Source organism: Oreochromis aureus, linkage group 20 (assembly GCF_013358895.1).
Source record: "Oreochromis aureus strain Israel breed Guangdong linkage group 20, ZZ_aureus, whole genome shotgun sequence".
NCBI classification, from domain to species: domain Eukaryota; kingdom Metazoa; phylum Chordata; class Actinopteri; order Cichliformes; family Cichlidae; genus Oreochromis; species Oreochromis aureus.
In genome coordinates, this window is record NC_052961.1 from 12,410,220 (window position 1) to 12,428,185 (window position 17,966).

General features: G+C 41.7%; 1 protein-coding gene across 7 annotated transcripts in view; it reads left to right on the plus strand.

The window, feature by feature from the left end:
• LOC116310930 (ankyrin repeat and SAM domain-containing protein 1A) overlaps window positions 1-17,966 on the plus strand; it is a 62,510-nt gene that overhangs the window by 16,500 nt on the left and 28,044 nt on the right. For all 7 annotated transcript variants that reach the window (XM_031727874.2, XM_039604516.1, XM_039604514.1 and 4 more), the window contains 10 exons: window positions 6,261-6,557; window positions 7,222-7,297; window positions 7,390-7,491; window positions 7,589-7,675; window positions 7,864-8,033; window positions 8,292-8,354; window positions 9,097-9,229; window positions 10,000-10,043; window positions 11,330-11,423; window positions 15,092-15,585. In XM_031727874.2, coding sequence (XP_031583734.2) covers window positions 6,261-6,557; window positions 7,222-7,297; window positions 7,390-7,491; window positions 7,589-7,675; window positions 7,864-8,033; window positions 8,292-8,354; window positions 9,097-9,229; window positions 10,000-10,043; window positions 11,330-11,423; window positions 15,092-15,585 — 1,560 coding nt within the window. The remainder of the gene's footprint in view (window positions 1-6,260; window positions 6,558-7,221; window positions 7,298-7,389; window positions 7,492-7,588; window positions 7,676-7,863; window positions 8,034-8,291; window positions 8,355-9,096; window positions 9,230-9,999; window positions 10,044-11,329; window positions 11,424-15,091; window positions 15,586-17,966) is intronic.

Genomic DNA, 17,966 nt, shown 5'->3' on the forward strand with positions numbered 1-17,966 from the left:
TTGTAGAAGTGTTTATTTCATGATAAAGGAAAACAAATTTGCAATTAAGGAGAAGAAACTAACAGCAAGAAAATGATGAAACAGTGGAGAAAAAGCAAATAATGATGATAATCTCCTCTTACTGAAAAAGGAATCGGTGGACGTTTCCCATGCAGTGTATCACATGTCGCGTCATAGTTGGAATGCCGGCCTTATTGTTATGACCATATCTCATCCAACACCCAGTCCGGATGTTCAGCATTAATCATTAATCAGCCTTTTAAAATATGTTGAAAATTTTAACCTGCAGTGCAAGGCTTAGTCATCTCTGTTACTGCTGTTGCTTCCTCTTCAGTTCTGGTAAACCAATCACTGCTGGTGAATGTAAAATGCAGCCCTACTGGTGGGACTGTCACCACAGAGATGAGAATCAAAACACAGGTATACTGCAAAATATAAAGAGGATTTATCTGGTACTCATCAGCTTAAGCTGGATTCATAGTCCTGCATTTGTGTCTATTTGTGCCACTCTTTGGCTAAGCAGAGAGAATTCAACCAATGCACAGGCTACAAACACTTATTTGGTATTTCCAGGAAGCTGAAAAAAAACCCCAGTAACCACAACGAGCACTGATCTGAAGTACAACCAATGCCTTCAGTGGAGTGTGATCTGTTCGTTGCTCTTTGCCTGTTAACACTTGTTTATTCTAAGATACATGACCAACAACAGCACAAACATGCACAAGAGCAGCCCACATTACTGGGTAATAGACGGCTACAACATGTAGATATGTGTTTGCTAAGTAGCAACTACCAATGCACTATACCACAGCGATACCTCTAATGAGCGTTGTGTTCACTGATTTGGCAAGAGCTGGTTCGTTTATATGTAACGGACCTTCACTCAAGTGTTCCAGAAAACCTGCATGTGGTGCTCATTAGATCATTTTTATCACTGACCTCCTTTTTTTTCCCTTTTAATAAATTACCATATTTGACCATTATAAACCTTAGTTTGCCCAGACTTGTCATGCTACCTCTCATCCAGGCTTTCTTATATAGGTCACTTGTCTAATACAATATACAATAGGCTGGTGAATTCTGACCCAGCCTCAGATGTGCTTTACATGTCCCCGCACACAAGCCACTTTAGAGCCATCTAAAATAAGTATCCAAGAAAGGAACGATATTTAATGAAGATAAATTGAAATATTTTAGTTTGGTGCAGGTTTAAGCCAAGCTCATGTGAGACTATATGCAGAAATGAAGCTGATCTTATGCCTTGCTCTCTTTGGTGTGCAGTGGAAGTTGCTGATGGAAGCAGTAGATGCAATATTTCTGACTTGGGCACCTCATTATCAAGCCAAACAGTTTCCCTTCCTTCCTCCAGGCATAATGTTTGCAGTGTGACAGCACTCTCATTTATCCCCTCCGTCTGCCACTCTAGTGTCCAGCTCATGCCTCATCAACACGTTGCACTCCCTTCTGCTCTCGGCTTGTCCTCCAAGACCTGTTCTCAACTCACTCATGCTAAGAAGTGCATGAAGTATGCTTGACATGCCCCCGAGGGAACTATGTTTTTTGATTTTTGATTCCTTATTTTAAAAAGTGCAATCGGGGTTTCAGCATTGTCATACTTACACATTTGTAAGTGTTAGGGTGTGTCTCCCATGTCAGTTTTGAGAAGTTTGAGGAGGAGGGATTCGGGGCAGAGCCGGGGTGTCTTATTTTGATAGTTTGCCAGCTGTGTTTGGAAGGTGGTGTATTTTGACAAGTGCAATACGAAAATTAAAAGGGTAGAAAACGCCCCTGTACAAAGAATTACATTCCATGGCTAGAAGCCATTTAGGCATCCATCTCATTACAAGACTCCAAAGCCTGTAATCCATTACTGTAGCCTGCCTTTATATTATTGGTGCTCTGTGTTATATGCAAAAACAAAGGGCTTTTGACTAATAAAGAAAAATACCAAAGCTGGAACAAATGGCTACTTTTTTGTGATTAACTGGTTTATTTATTTATTTATTTGAGCAAAATATAGAACAGAAATCCGAACAGAAATCAGCATTTCTCAGCAAAGCTCGCCTTCTTCCTCAAACTCCCAAACAAGTCATCACTGTTCTTTAATTATCCTTGGCTACAATTGAACTTAATTTTAATTGTTCCATAACTCATAATAAACCTAAAAAATTAAAATTGAGTCCAGCTGCAAATGACTACTTTATTTTTTTTAATAACTTCTGTTTTTTCAGTATAACAGCAGACATATTGTTTAAATAATTTTATTAGAAATACCCAGAAAACAACCCTTTAGTTCATGTGTGTGAGATGTGTGAGCTGTCTGAATGCACAGAAGCTAGCAGGAATTCAATCTGTGACACTGGCATGCACTGAGGATGGGCAGCCCTTTGGCGCACTAGCTGCAACAGCTGCTCAGCCCACCCCTCCACCACCATCACCCACCACTACTACTACTACCACTTCCAGAGGCCAGGCTGACGTAACCTCTGCTTCGCCCTGCTGCCAGTGAGCGTGTCATGTGACTGTAGTGGCTAGTCAAACCGTGTTACCGTCTCCCAGCTGCAGGTTGTGAGAACCATAACATCCTGCCCTTCTCTCTGTCACTTGGGCTCTTTCTCCCTCGTCTCAGAATATTCAGCAGCGTGATAACACAATGGAGTGTAATCTCCAGATGTTTTTGGTTAAACCACGATTGGTCAATCAGCAGCGTAATCTCCTCTTCTTTGACGTGCTCTGTGGTCAAAATCAGAATGCAGCTTCACACACAGTAAAGACAGAAGCCCAGGAAGTCTTAGCTTTGCTGTATGAATTCTAATCTTTCCCAGCGCGGCTGCTAGCCTTTGGTGCCATTTTGGGTAATAGCCATCCGAGATCTATCTTGTTAGTGCGTGATTGTCTGACCGCTCATGTGGCCTGTGGTAGTGCAGAGGAGATAATGCTGATCCCAATCTTTATAAAGCTGAATTTAATGCTGAAAGTCCTTCTTATATAACAATATAAAAGTGTTTCACCAGAAATTGCAAATTAACTCTGTACAATAGCATTTTTGAATGGGATTTCTTTGCTACAGGGCAAGCAGTCTGCTGAAATTAGTTTCAAACTGGGCTCCATATTTCAGCTCTCCCACTGTCATGTCTTCACTCTTTCAATTCCTTTTGTCTCACATGCAGATTTTAATGCAAAAGCAAAGTAGACAGACTTTCAAATAGTTTTTTCTAGTTATGCTTTGTATTTATATGCGTGTTCCTCTGATGGCCTTTGAATAAACGAGTTCAGCTGAACAATGTAACAAAATATTACACAAGACCCTGCAGTGTCTGTGCTGTAAATGCACTCCACATAAATCATGATATTCATGAGAAATGGAGGCTGTAAGTTTAAGATTTTGATTTGTGTGCATATTGCATTTGTGCAAATGCCACAAGCAACAAAACACAGGTTCAATTCCCGAGTGGCTGGCTCATTTTGCTGATATAAAATGCTTAAAAATAGCCATATAAATAAATTGTATACTCCTACTATACAACTAGTGGAATAAACTATAAGTGCTTCAGTTATAGGCTAAAACAGCAATACAAAACAAAGCGGTGGAGGTGTTTGGGAGTAAGTGGATGTTTTAGTGGAAGGCCTCTGTGTGGATAACATGCACCAGTGCTGCCACTGAAGGAGCCAAGGGTCACTGTCCTATTGCTGTGTGTTTCCTAACAGTGAGTCAGACGGCTGGTCAGCCATGTTTAATGCGATCAGATGCTGGGTGACACATTGCTACAGTGCCCTGACCACCACTTTGGCAAGGGAGACATTTGGTGTTAACATGCTCATTATAAGCACTGAAGTCATGGTATGTGTTCACTGTGCGTGTCATTTTTCAGCACTATTATTAAATATCATGAGAGAAGAGGAAAAAGGGTGTTTCAGTTATCTAAAAAGTTCCTTTCCTCTGATTTTGCAGGCAGCTTTTGCATGATTTGAGTTTAGAATTGTACCTAAGGGGCTTCCTTAAAAGTTAAGGCACCTTTGTTGCATGTCACACCTCTGCCTCTCCCAGCAACGAAAAGCAAAATTGCAAAAAAAAAAAAAAAAATATAAAAAGTCCTTGTATGCCAGATTTATTTGGATTACTATGGAGGCAGCAGACCTGCATGTTTGAGGAAGTGAATCATGCTGATATAATCACAGCGTGTGTGTGTTTGCCCGCTGAAGTCATCGAAATGCTGAGAGTAAATCTGTTTAAAAAGCTGTGACAAATGCTCGATGGTGCGTCACAGATGAAAGACAACGTGCTCTTTTCACGCGGGGTTCGGACCGTTTCTGTGTCAGTGTGCTTGTGTCGGTACACGTGCATTTGTTTGGAGCCAAAGACGAGCGCACAACTGTACAAAATGAAAATGATGAAACCACCCAGGCAGAGAGAACTTGGGTCGGTTTAATTTAGCTACCAGAGAAAGGTTTTGTTTTTTCTTAAGCCTTTTTTACATTTGTTTTGTTCAGCTCAGTTCATCCAAGAAAAGCTTTTTTGTTGTTTTTTTGTTGTTAGCCTGCATTTGTGTCCCTTCTTTTGATAGGCAGGTGTCGTTTTGTTCCTCTAGACTCCACCTCCTCTCTCCCTGCTCAAGCCGTGACCTGCTTTGCCAGTGTAGTACAATACTCGCTCTCCCAACAAAGAAGGAGATACCTGCTGATCCCATCTGGCGCCAGGTTTTAGAGAAAGCAGTAAATAGGCAAGTCACACCCGTCTAAAACTGCCCTGTTGCCCTGCATGACGGCCTGTCTTCGGTGGCACAGCTGGCGTGTTCCTCCGGGAGTCACCCAAACTGGCATCATGCATGTCCATGTGGGGACTTGTCATGCCAGCTGTCAGCCCTTTTGTAGGTGGCTCTGTTAGTCTGGAATGACTGACTCTCTGAACATGCGGTTCTGCAATAGCTGGCATTTTCTACCACACCCCATCTGTATCTAATATTTAAGAGCGCCACAGAGCTGCAGAGAAATAAATGTCTTTCCATGTTTGCAGAGAAAAACACAAAATTGGAATTCTGCTAACACCCTAGAGTGATTTTAATTTACATTTTTACTTAGAAAGAAAGTACAGCAGGGTCTGCTCTGATTGACTATATGCATGTTGTCATTGTGTGTTTTGACTTGATCATGCAGGATTTCAGGGATTGCCCCCTGGTGGTTGCTTATGGTAGAGATAACATGCTGGAAGCTCTCATGTGTATTGATCGCATTCCTGCTTTTGAATGGTTAGAATCAATTAGCACTAGTTACTGAGTTTATCTGTTCAATACTCCTGTTTCTTCTGTGTTTTATCTACTTATTTGTTAGCATGTCTCCTGCAGTACAAGCTCAGTCGGGTTTTTGTGCATGTCAATATAAAGGATTCTAATACTGGCTAAACTTAAGGAGTCCTTTCAACATTTAAATATCATCACTGCATTTTTTAGCACCAGAACAGTTTGTCGATACATTGATCAGCTGATCAAAAGGAAAGTCATAAAAAAATGCAATTTGGGGGTTTCATTTTCTTCTCTGTTGAGGATTTGCTGCTTGTAAATACATTTTCTTTAAGTGTGATAGAAGTATAGTTGAGTTTTCTGGACCCTGTTTTGGGGTTTTTGTCAAGTCGAGCTGGACTTGTGAGGAGAAAAAGAATCTGATCGGCACGGCAGACCAAGTGTTGTTGTTAATATCACGGTGACCCTTTGAGTGTATTTTTGCTTTTCACTATGCAATGTGGATTTTTTCTTTTTTGTGCTTTGGTGAGAAGCAACAACAAAGAAGCTTTATACATGCCTGACCCTTTGTAGCTCTTCAGTGTCAGTGCATTCTGACCTCTTGTCAAACCGGCCCATGGCTCCATGTCTCTGCTAATTCCCCACCCGCCTATGTATCCCTGCCCCTCTGTTAGCACCCTGCTGCCCCTGGCACTCAGTGCCACACAGACACCTGTCCTCATTAGTCCATGCATGCTTGCCAGTCCCCGCCCCCTCACCCCAATCAAGCCTCACTGTGTGCTTTTTCAGGGTTGGTGGTTTTTCATGACCTTTCATGATTTGCCTGTACCCATCTGACTGGTTTACTCTCATGACTCAGTCGAGTCACAAATTCTGACTTATTGCAGACACGATTCAAGCATCTCTGTTCTATTCTTATCTCCTTAATTACACATTTTCACTTTACCTCAACTGAACTGTACTGCCATTTTTCCCAAGCTGCTTCTTACTTATTTATCCCCCCACCACCACCACTGCCAACAGAACAATGACAACGAGACACCGCTGCACTGTGCTGCCCAGTACGGCCATTCTCAGGTGGTGCGGCTGCTGCTGGAGGAACTCACTGATCCCACCATGAGGAATAACAAGTTTGAGACTCCGCTGGACCTGGCGGCACTGTACGGCCGCCTGGAGGTTGTCAAACTGCTGCTCAGTGCCCATCCTAATCTGCTCAGCTGCAACACCAAGAAACACACACCACTACACCTGGCCTCTCGCAACGGACACCTACCCGTAGTGGAGGTGTTACTAGATGCTGGAATGGACATTAACTATGAGGTATGTGCATGTGTTGTTTTTGTTTTTTCCGATGTACATTTACTTATATATTGGTTTGAACTGAAAAACGTCTGTTTGCAAGTGTTTCTTAATATACTTTCATGGCCCAAATCATGTTAGGCAACTTAATCTGTCCTTGCAGCACTTCCTCTTGCTACTTCCTACTAAAGCTATGAGATTAAATGTAAAATTCTTAAGCTCTCAGTTTGCAAAGGAACTGTTGTAGTAAGGCCAGCGCAAAGCAGAGCTGGCCTTGCTCCCCCTGGTGGGCCCTAGAGCTCTGACTCTGTATCAAACTGTGCCACCCGTCTGTCTGGAGATCCTTTCTCTGTCCTTTTTTCCTCTGAATAAAAGATGTGGAGACTATTCAGCTTCCTTTAGGCTGTGCATCCGGCAGGGCTTTAATTAGCATGGCCCTGTGAGCTGGAAAATGATCTGCTTTGATTTCTCAACCACATAATTGTCAGTTCAAGAAGTGGACCGAGTAGTGGGCATGAATCCACACAACATGCGCTATGTATTTTACTAAAGTGTTGGTGCTGGAACAGAACTGCTATATTCTGTAGTCTAATTTTTTGGTAATAACATAGGAAATATTAAGAACTTCTGTCTATAATGTTTCTCATAAATTCTTATGCTTTTTCATTTTTTCCCCCCTGCTCAGACAGAGAAAGGCAGTGCCCTCCATGAAGCAGCTCTGTTTGGGAAGACTGATGTGGTGCAGAAGCTTCTCTGTGCAGGTCAGACCTCAGAGCGCTAAATCTACATAGCTTCCATGTATTTAGGAACAACATGTACTTAGCACATGACTGTTACTGTTGTCGTTTCCCAGGTATCGACGTGAACATCGTCGACCAGAAGGGCCTGACAGCGCTGGACATTGTCAAGGACATGCCCTCTCAGAAAAGCAAACAGATAGCTGCCCTGATCCTTGGTAAAGACCAAATGAGCGCATACAAAGCTCCATTGGGAATTATTCTCTTATTTATATCACATGAAACAGCTGCGATACAATCTCCTGTTTGTTCCAGGTCATATGACTGGAAAACCCCCTGATATTGACCTTCCCCCTCCACCAGTGCCTCCACCTCAGGAGAGCCCCAGCCCACGGAAAAAGGGTAAGATTTATCAGGAGTCTCCGGTGAGAGATAGTGGGGGATTTTTTTTTCTTTTTACCTTCGCAGCAGCAAATCTTTAAGCAGAAGGAAAAAAAAAACACTGTGCAGGAAAGTATGATAATAGTTTACCTATTACTTTGACTTGAGAACTTGTTTTTGCTCCAACCTTTATCCATTTTGACTTGCAGGTGACCTGGAGAAAGTCACTGAGCTAATCTCGGGGTTGGCCCTGGGGCCCGAGGAGGAGAGCCCATATGAAGCTCTGTTTGAGGCCACTTCTTGCCACTCTTTAGACAGCCTCACCAGTGGGAAGTCCTCTGATAGAGATTCGGGAAGGCCTGACAGTGAAGCTGGAAAGGTCGGCAGTTTCTGATCTTTTTTTTTTTTTTTTTAAATGTCTTTAGTTGAAACCCACCTCGCTCTTATACATAGACTGAGGCACTGAAATGCTGAACTCCCACTAGAGGGAGATGGTGATCCTCTCTTCTTATGACAGTGCTACAAAAATCCACCAGTGTTACTTTTCTTGTGTTTCGGTGTAGGTTTGCATGGCATCTTTTAATATTGATAGTGAATTGATTACTTTTTTATTACATCTCGTATTGCTGATGTACAGAAAGATCGCCTGGTTCTCTCGTCACATCCTGGCCCTGGTAATGAAGAGGAGGTGAGCTCAGAGGTAAGGAAGTAAAGCTGTATTCACATGGGACTGTCTCTAGTAATAGTTGTGGACATCATCTATGATCTTAATCTCATGCAAATCATGCAAATCAACCACTGAATCTGCTATTTAAAGAAAAAAAATGTAAGCATGCATTTTGCTGTCTTTCATTAGGCTCACAATTATCTGGCAGGATATTAATAGTAGCATTGCACAGACACAGACTTTTAAATCACATCAAGTCCCCCTGGTAATACAAATCCTATGCGAATAGGTCAGAGGTCATACAGCCAGCAGAAACATTTGCCATTTAACGCCACAGATTCTCACACGCGCACATGTAGCTGTGTGCAAATGGTTGTGACAGACTACTTTTAAAAGTGAATGCCACTGAAAAGTTAGACATGTTTTCTAACACTGTGACACAGGGGCTGCTGGAAAATGACAATCTGTCACTGAGGATGCCAGTTTCATTTTAGCTACCACCCTTTTCATTTTCTTCAAGGCTGCTGCTCAGTTCAAATGGCTTCTTAATAAATACTCAGCTGAGTGCAGAATGGAGCACATGTAATAGGAAAGGGGAATTGGAAAAGGCAGCGTCCGAGAACCGTTCTGGTCTAAACCGTTGCTGATTGTAGTGGGCATATTGTGGATGTTTCATGAAGGCTTTCCTATTGTTGACAAATATTTTCACACATTTGCCTCGTAATTTCTAACCTGCTACTTCTTTTTCACCTTTAATCCTTTGACTTTTCTGCAGGCCCTGTATACGAGCAGCAGCGCTGATGAGAAAAGGGAGCCAGTGGAGGAGGAGGATCACACATATGAGTTGTTGCTGACTGCAGAGACAAAAATCCCACCACCACCTAGCCATGAGCCCCACTCATATAAAGGTAATTGTGTTTATTCAGTACAAAAACAACAAGTGACATTTCGAAAAGCCATATTTTTCCAGCAACTCTTTTTGTTTGTGCTTTCTCAAGATATTTCTTGGGAAAATGCACTCACTTTACCTTGTTATATCTGCATATAAATCAGGAGGTCCTTCGTTCCTGACATGAATACGGGAGAGCTCTGTCTCTCAGGCTCTTTTGCTGCCGTTTGATCACAACAGAGCCTCAGCAGACCCTCCTCAGTTATGGCTGGTGAATGGCACTGCATGTAATTGGATTAAATGGGATTAAATTAGGAGGCAATTTTGATCCCTAGTTGTTGATGTAGATTTTTAAAACCATACCCTTGGGACCTTTCAGCTTAGTCAGCTTGACTATCACCCTTAGAAAACTGGGCTGAAGTGTTGCAGTGTAATCGCGGATGTCATCGGGCCTTCCCGATGGAAATGATGGTGTTATAAAAAAAGAATAACTTACTGTGGTTTTTTTTGGGGGGGGTTGTTGAATTGGACAGAAATGTTAAATGATTAGTTTTTCATCCGTTTTTAAACTGCTCTATCATGTCTCCATACTCGGTGCTGTTTAAAAGGCAGGAAGATTAATCTGAAGTCTGTCTGACGCTTAGACCGATAATGGCGGCATGCATAATACATGATTTTATTATCCATCACTTTGACATTCTCAGCGTAATGTCTCTCCTGAAAGTCAGAACCAACAATGGATTTTCTGTAACTCTTAGTTAACCAACGTTTGTTTTCTTGTCTCCTTAGATGACAGTACCACTATACAGTCTTCCAACAGTGTCCTACCTCAGGTAAACTCTTCTTTTCATCTTTTGCTCATGTACTATAACTGCTTCAAAAATAGGTTGCAATTTGAATACTAAAATTATAGTATTGTAGCACTGTATGTGGAAGTATCCTACTATGAGTTGTGAAAAGTAATTCAGTCACTAGCCTAAGCATTGTAGACCATTATGCGCTTGTGGAAGTAAAAATGACAGAACTGCTGCAAAGCATCGTATCAGCCCTGACGTTACTTCTGGTAGGCCAAAGATTCAAGCTGAGCCAGCAGCCCTGTAGACTGTACGAGTCCCACATGCACAGACAGAGTTAACTGGTGGTTTTCAATTGGTGATAGATGTGAGGTGGACAAAGCATACATGGAATTAAAATCTACATGAATGTAGTAGTAAAATGTGACCAGTCTAGTCCATCCATTGATGCCTGTCTGATCTGTACTAGGGCTTAACATGTATACATGTGGAAAGGCGTGAAGCTTGGCCATTTTGCCAGATATATGTAACTGCAGAGGAAATAACAATCCTACTTTGACTAAAGTGGTCATGACAGAATGTTTGAAAAATTATACTGTATAAAAATGCATGATTACAGCTGATGATAATCTGTCTATTTTGTATATTAGGTAGTATCTGGAGGTTGTGTTTTTTTGTTTTTTTTTGACAACAAGCTTCCTATATACTGGTTTGAATAGTGAATGAGTGGATAATTTTTGACCCAACCCATGTGATGATAGCAGGTTTTTAAAATTAAGGTGATAGTCTCTTCAGAGTCAGAAACTGAGTCATATGTCAGCAGAAGGCAGAAGTCCGCTTAAATGGCCCCTGATAATAGGCAGATTTACAACATTTAAGATGCACTATTTTATTTATTGCCACCGTCTTTTTTTATTGCCCTTTGATATCTATCATCCAGTTAGCAGCATTTTATTATTCCTGTCAACCACCTCTGCAGCCCCTCTGCTGCACACAGTATATATTTGTGTCTTAATTTGCAAGCTCCTATTAAGTTGGCTGTGCTTCTGACCTGCCTGATGATAATAATCTTACAGTCGTCTGTGGTTTCATCTGCAGTCTCCTGAGCTCAGCCACACCATAACTACTGTAAGGAAACATGCTACCACGACTATAATGCTGGTGATCAGGGAGGTTATGTCTTCATTTAACAACAGACCAGCAGGATAATTGGTCTGGCTTTAGTTTTTTGCTAACTGGGCTTCAGACGAGTTACTATGATTGTGTAAAATCACAGAAAATGTTTTTAACATCATCTGTTCTCTTTCTTTGCTGTCCTACTTTAGCATAAACCCTCTGCCCCAAACGACCTCAGAGCCCCAAGTAAGACGAAAGACACCTTGCACCCTCCAGGAAGAGTGGGCCCAGGGGCGCCGGGAGGTGAGTACGGTCACTGTCCTCAGGTTTTAGATACCTAATAAGGTACAACAACTGCTGCTGGTGAAGCTGCGTGAGGGTAAGGAAAGATGGACCTGACACATCAGACTTGGAAAATTACAAGCCAAGCATGTCAATGAAATAGGAGAAATGCATCTCAGTTTGATGCATTTGAGATAGGCTGGCTTGGATTAGCGCAGCCGGGGAAGTGCACGATTGGTATTCTTGGGCAGCAGAGGGGATTTGGCTCGTCAGGGGCAGGTTGACTGACATTCGTTGGCGAGTGGGCTAGACTCGTTTCATTGCCAATGTGAAACTGAATTCTTGATCAGATCGTGACATTCCTATCTTAGATCCACATCCCCGCCTAAAGCTGGATATGCCACTTCATCCAGTCAGGCATGGAGCAGAGATGAGGAGTATAGCTGCTGGGTTTTTGCTGATACATATACAGATGTCTTCATTGAATAAATTGAGTTTTGGCACATGTTTGGAAATAAGCTGCAAAAAGAAACTAATTAGGCTTCTTGAGTTGTTTTTATGTAATTTCACCACGTAAAAAATTATCGGGCAGCTGCAGTAACATTAATCTGTCTGTTTGGGACTTCTTTGACTTAAAATAAACACAAATTGGAAAACAGAAAATAAGAGTGTGATCTTATTTGTTATAATTAATGATATGAATTAGAAATACATTTTTAGCATCTTTATTCGCATATTCAGGGTTTCCGTTGTGTCACTGTTCCTCTTTGAGTTGATGTAAAAAACCACTGTGAACAGCTGGCCCCTCAGATGGTTAACCATAATGAGTATCAACATTAAAATGTTATTAATTTTCTACAAGAGCAGTAATTCTTTCTTAACAAAGCTCAAGGTTTAGCAACTCTAGTTTAAAAATCATTTCGAGAGAGGAAAACACACAGCAAAATGTTGTTTCTTTCATTTTTTTGGGTTCCTTTTTATATTTGGGAACTCTAAAGTTATACTCTTCATTTCATTTGTCAAAACCACAAATTTGGTTTCTATTTAAAACCCCCCGTCTCTGACCTGTTTCTTCTTTACTTTTTGAGGTTTTGCAGATCAGCAACTTAAACCTGGTTCCTGTTTTATGTATTACATAAACCCAGGCAGTCGACGGAGCCTAAATATTTAGTTTTGTTCATGTGGCTGTGATCTTTCTTGTAACTTATGTGGTCTATGGACGGTCAGGGACCAAACCTCAGCAATCTCTGTGGCAGGTGGAGGACATGTGCCGAGTCAGCGATATATGGTGTTTATTGTCTGTCTTCAAACACATTCCTCCTGCTCTCAGCAGCAATCCACATTCTCGCAACAGACCTACTGCTGCTGATGTATTATAGCGTTTCCAAAGCAGTACCTGTAAGATCAGAAGTTTCTCCACAGATGATGATAATAATAATAATAATAATAATGATAAATTTAAAAAAAAAACCACATTGAACTTAAATATTACGCTGTTATAAGCAACGTTGATGAGGAAATAAACCTCAAAGTATACATGCTGTTCCATTAGTTCACAACCAGAGTGCAGTGTGTTTTCTGTAGTTTTGATACTTAATTAAACTTGTTTGTGCTGCTTTTATGAACTGTAGCACATCAAAGGATAGATGTAAGGAAGTTAAAGACAGAAAGCACCAGTGTGTCTGTCACACTACTTCTGCATCATTATATATGATGCTATGTGGAGCCCAACCGATCGGTGGGGCCGATTATATTGACTGATAAACAATATTTAAAAAACTAAAGAAGGGATGGGCGAAACAGCCTTGAACCATGTATTTAGTGTTCATGTTGCAGAGTTTGTCCAGGGGTGGGCACTTTGCAGTGTATAAAAATATCTTTTATGGGGGAGGTGCATGTGCAGTGAGTTGAATATGATCAAATTATGTGCTTTAATACAAATGTCCCCATGTCAGTAAGATAGGCTTAATACCTTGTAGTTGTGCTGCAGTGCACTACCTAGAGTTTAAAATGTCTTTGAAACTCAAACAGAAACCGTGCAGGTTTTCCAGGGACATATGGATTGACTTTGGATTGTGTAGCTAGTGAAGTAACAACCAGCACTGATTCCACAGCATCTGCAGTCCAAACATGACATCATCAGGGCGATATGGAGCTGTCACTGCCAAATGAAATAAACACCCTACGTCTGCAGTGACTTCACCCAATATATAAGAGTTTCAAAAACATCAGATTGCATTTGTGCAGGTTTTCCATCCTAGATCTGTATAGAAAGGGGCTCCAGTGGTCTTTGCAAGGGTTAACGCCACGTGAGTTTGTTGGAAGCACATGGATGTGATCATAGGGCGTTCACGCTCCCTAGCTGCCAAGGAGAGGGTGGGTGTTTGGCTGTGATCTTGACATATGTGTGCAGTACACTCACTCACCCACACACAAAACAGCCCCCAACACACACACTTTTCCTAAGCGTCAAGTGTTTAGTAGCTTGTGAAAAGGGAGTTTAGGGCGTTGTTTGGCACACTCCCTCCCTGGAAATGATCCCTGACATAGTGCTGAGGTAGTTTGGTGTAGATAAAACTCTTTCACAGCCTGCTTTTTCTTTTTTAATTTCTTTCCTATACTGATAAAATGACTGCACTGGGCACATTTTTGGCAGGAAGCTGTTTTGTGAAGGACAAACAAAGTGCTGCAACAGGTCACTACTTTTCTTGTGGTGTCTCTGCCCCAGATTCCCTGTCACCAAACACTCCTGACCCTTGTCACCCTGGCAGAGACCACACAAGCCTACACACTCCTGCACCATGTGTCACAGGACTAATTATCAGAAGTCTGGCTGCTGGAGGACGGGGTGATTCAAATTTCCATTCCTCGCCCTCCGTTAGGCGCTAGAATTAGAAGCTAGAAAACACAGAGGGAGCACACTTTAAACAACAAAACGCGCCACTGCTGTTGAAGAAGACAGGCTCGGCACGAGTTAGTTTTTTTTCTTCTTCCCTAAAACCAACGTATCAATGACAACAGGCACTATCAAGCTGTGGCTGATTTGATTGTGGAAAATAGGCTTAGGTGGCAGTAAGTCCTTGGGAGAGGGGAGGAGGAAAAATCTCATTGTTCTTAGTTGCACTTGCCATCGAGTCTCATTAAGGAGTTGTTTTTGTTGGAGAAGACTGCAAACAGTAAGTTTCACTCCTCTTTGTGATATTTGTTGTGTTGTATTCATTTTTCTCTGGCATACACTCTTGGAATTTATGTGTAGGTTTGTTTGAAAGTTTAGTCAGGAACTCTGGGACATTCTCAGTGTTATGTCATTTTAGGAAAACAGGCCTAACAGACAAGTAGGCCTCTGTGATGAGGCTGCTCAAAGATGACTTGCTTCAACTCCCTGTTGCAAAATACAGGCATTCAGGCACCAGCAGATAGCTGTCAGACGGCTACAAGCTGAGTTTGGAATTCAGTCATTTCTCTAGCCAACATACGCCTTCTCTTTGCTCCATCTCTTCTCTCTCCCCCTTTTTCTCTTCGTCACTCCTGGTAGGAAACAATTACAGATCTGTTTCAGGGCTTGTGTGGGTGGTTTCTTATTAGCCACACTGTAAGGATCAGCCCCTCAGTTGGAAGTCCACTTTCCAGCCCTCACATACTGCTTTCCTTCTTCACTGACTTTGTCTATTCCCTTTCTCTTTGTCTAGATAACTCTCAGCTCAGCCAGGACCAGGAAGCAGGTGTACCAGAGCAGTTCACAGGCCTCCTACACGGATCGTCTCCTGTCTTTGAGAGCCGTGAGGAGTCCTTCCGGCTTCCAGGTGTTCTGCCACCCAACCAAGACCAGCCAGAAACAAAAAAGAGGGCCAAAGCTAAAGAGGGAGTAACGGCAGCTGCACCGCCACCTAGCCGTCCTAGCATGGCCGCCATCCTGACAGACTGTGATCCAAAAGCGATTTATGCTACTGTGAACAAGGAGCCCAGGGACTCTGTGGCTGGTGCTGTATCTGCTGTCAAGATGCGCCCTCCTGGGGACCTGAAGCTGGCACGCAGCCTGTCCAAGTCTGACTCAGACTTGCTCGTGTCGCCTCCTAATGAAGAGGAAGGAGGATTGGGAAACCGTAGCGAGTCTGTTTCTAACTGTAGCACGGCTAAGAAGAGACTTGAGAAATCTCCCTCTTTCACCTCAGAATGGGATGAGGTAAGTGTTTCCGCTTGAAATATTTAAGACACACACACAGGAAAAACAAAACAGGCTTTAGTGTCTGTACCGTTTAGTGTTTATGCATGTACAAACAAATATTGTATAATGCAGGCCAGTAGATAATAATTAGATGTTTCACAGATGTTTAATATGAATAAAGGTGACCCTTTTCACAGTAACGTAACTGCAAGGTAGCAGAGTGACAGCAGGTGAAACCACAGACTGTATATTAAAGATGGATGTAGCCACCGTGGCATCAGTCACTGGTTTCTGGACTCTGCATTTTGAAGCCTTGGTGTTAGTGTTTAGGCTGTTGCCATGTTATTGCCACAACCTGCACAGGTAAAAGGCACAGACACATGTATGTGCTAGGTAACAGACTCATTCATTACTAGAAGAATTTCACTCATTACAATTGTAACGTGTAAAAACAAACCTAATATGGAGAACTTTGTGTCATGAATCCCATTGGATGGAACGATTAATATTATGTGCATAAGGTTAATATAGTTCTAAAATGTATTAACATTGACATTATTGGGCACGGTTTTTAAGGAAGTACAAAAGTTGATTTGTTTTGTTAACAATAGATTTAGAGCATGAGCGTATTAGCTAGGATTGCTCTGTCCTTTTCTCACAAACCCACAGTTGTTATCCCTGAACTCAGCTTGTGTTTTGGTTGCAGCTACATACTGAGGTTTTCCTTCAATAAGTGTATCAACTGCAAGGATTTCTAATAACTATAGTGAACTTCAACAAAGACTCAAAGGCCCGCCTGATGTCTCATCTTGCAATTTGGGTCAAAACTTGTCTGGAACATAAACTTTTTGCCAAAACGGTAAATGATGGAATATATCTTTGCACATATTTGCATTAGTACATTTCTTTTGTTAAGAAACTGCAGTGTATAAAAATATTTTCAGAATTCTGTGTTTAAAACTTTTTTTTTTTTTTTTTTAATTTGTCTCAATCCCGCTATGTGTTAGTATCACAGAGCATATTCAAATCTAAATATATTCCCCATGCATGCAGCGCTTTAATGTTTTGTCTGGGATGTAGATAAAGAGCTGAGTAGAGACACAGCGGGAAGAGATTAGAGAAGACAAGAAGATGGGGATAAAACAACTGAGAGACTGAAAAAATAAGACGAGAGACAGAGATTTGGAAATTGAGATTCAGAGAAGAGCCGTAGATCCGTCTCTTCGGCTCTTGCCTCCTCCTGTTGTAAAGACGTGAAACTCCGACCTGAATCTCTGTAGAGACTGACAACCCATCAGAACACAGAAAAAACACATAGCTAAACAAATACAGTATAGGATTGTTCCCAAAAAACCCTTCCTTTTCAGAGTTTGTTAGATTTTACTCTTTTAAGAAACACAAGTTATCAAGAAGGTATAGTAAGTTTTATAAACCCTGGTTTTTAGTATTGCAGTCATTAAACAGCCACACAAGATACAGCTGGCATGGTTTCCTCATTGGCTCTTTTACCATTATCCTTAAACAATCATCTTATTGTTGGCAGAATTAAAGAAATCCTCTTTAAGCTTCTCATTTAAGTTTTGCATAAGCTGTCCACTAGCCTCTCAGTAATTTTCCCTTGTTCTGTTTGTGTTCTGCTCCATTTCTGTTACCGATAACATGCATCTACTGCACTGCTACACGCAGTCCAGAAGTGACTTGTACGTTTTATTTGTGATGCCTGTCCATCCTGAGCAAATCGCAGGCTCAGATAGCACTAATGCTTTCTCTTCCCACAGTGAGGAGATCATGTTGCTGCCTAGTGTTCCTTTACATGACCCTGTCAGAACAACCACAGTGAGCTAATTGCAGATTTGAGGTCGATGTCTTGGCTACTGCGGGCCATGGTTTGCATGCAGGTGGTCAGTTTTTAGACGCTGCCAACCTATGCCACCGATACAGTAATTACACTGTGGTGTGCTGCGATTCTGAAGGTTTTAAGAATCTCTTTTTTTTTTTCTATTTATGTGTGAGACTGCACGCAAGCAATCTGGATTATGTGTCATTGTTGCAACCAGTGCAATTTATGCCCTCGTCATTAGATGCTGGTATGTGACTGTTGTCCAACAAAGTCATACTTTCTTATTTGGCAGTGTTGTGCTACCATAAAGTGCCAGATGTTGTGTTGATGTTGCCTCAGTTTACTGCTCACTGATAAGAAATATGGCACCAGCCCACAGAGGAGATACTGTAGTTCAAAACATCTTTGATGTGCATTTATGGAAGGAACAGACACAATATTGGCTCTATATGGAAATACTGCTGTCAACACTTTCATCTTTAGCTGCTTTTGGAAGGAGAGAGGCCCGAGGCTTTGTACATGTGCTTTATCCAAGTTCAACAGGCTTTTCTATCATGAG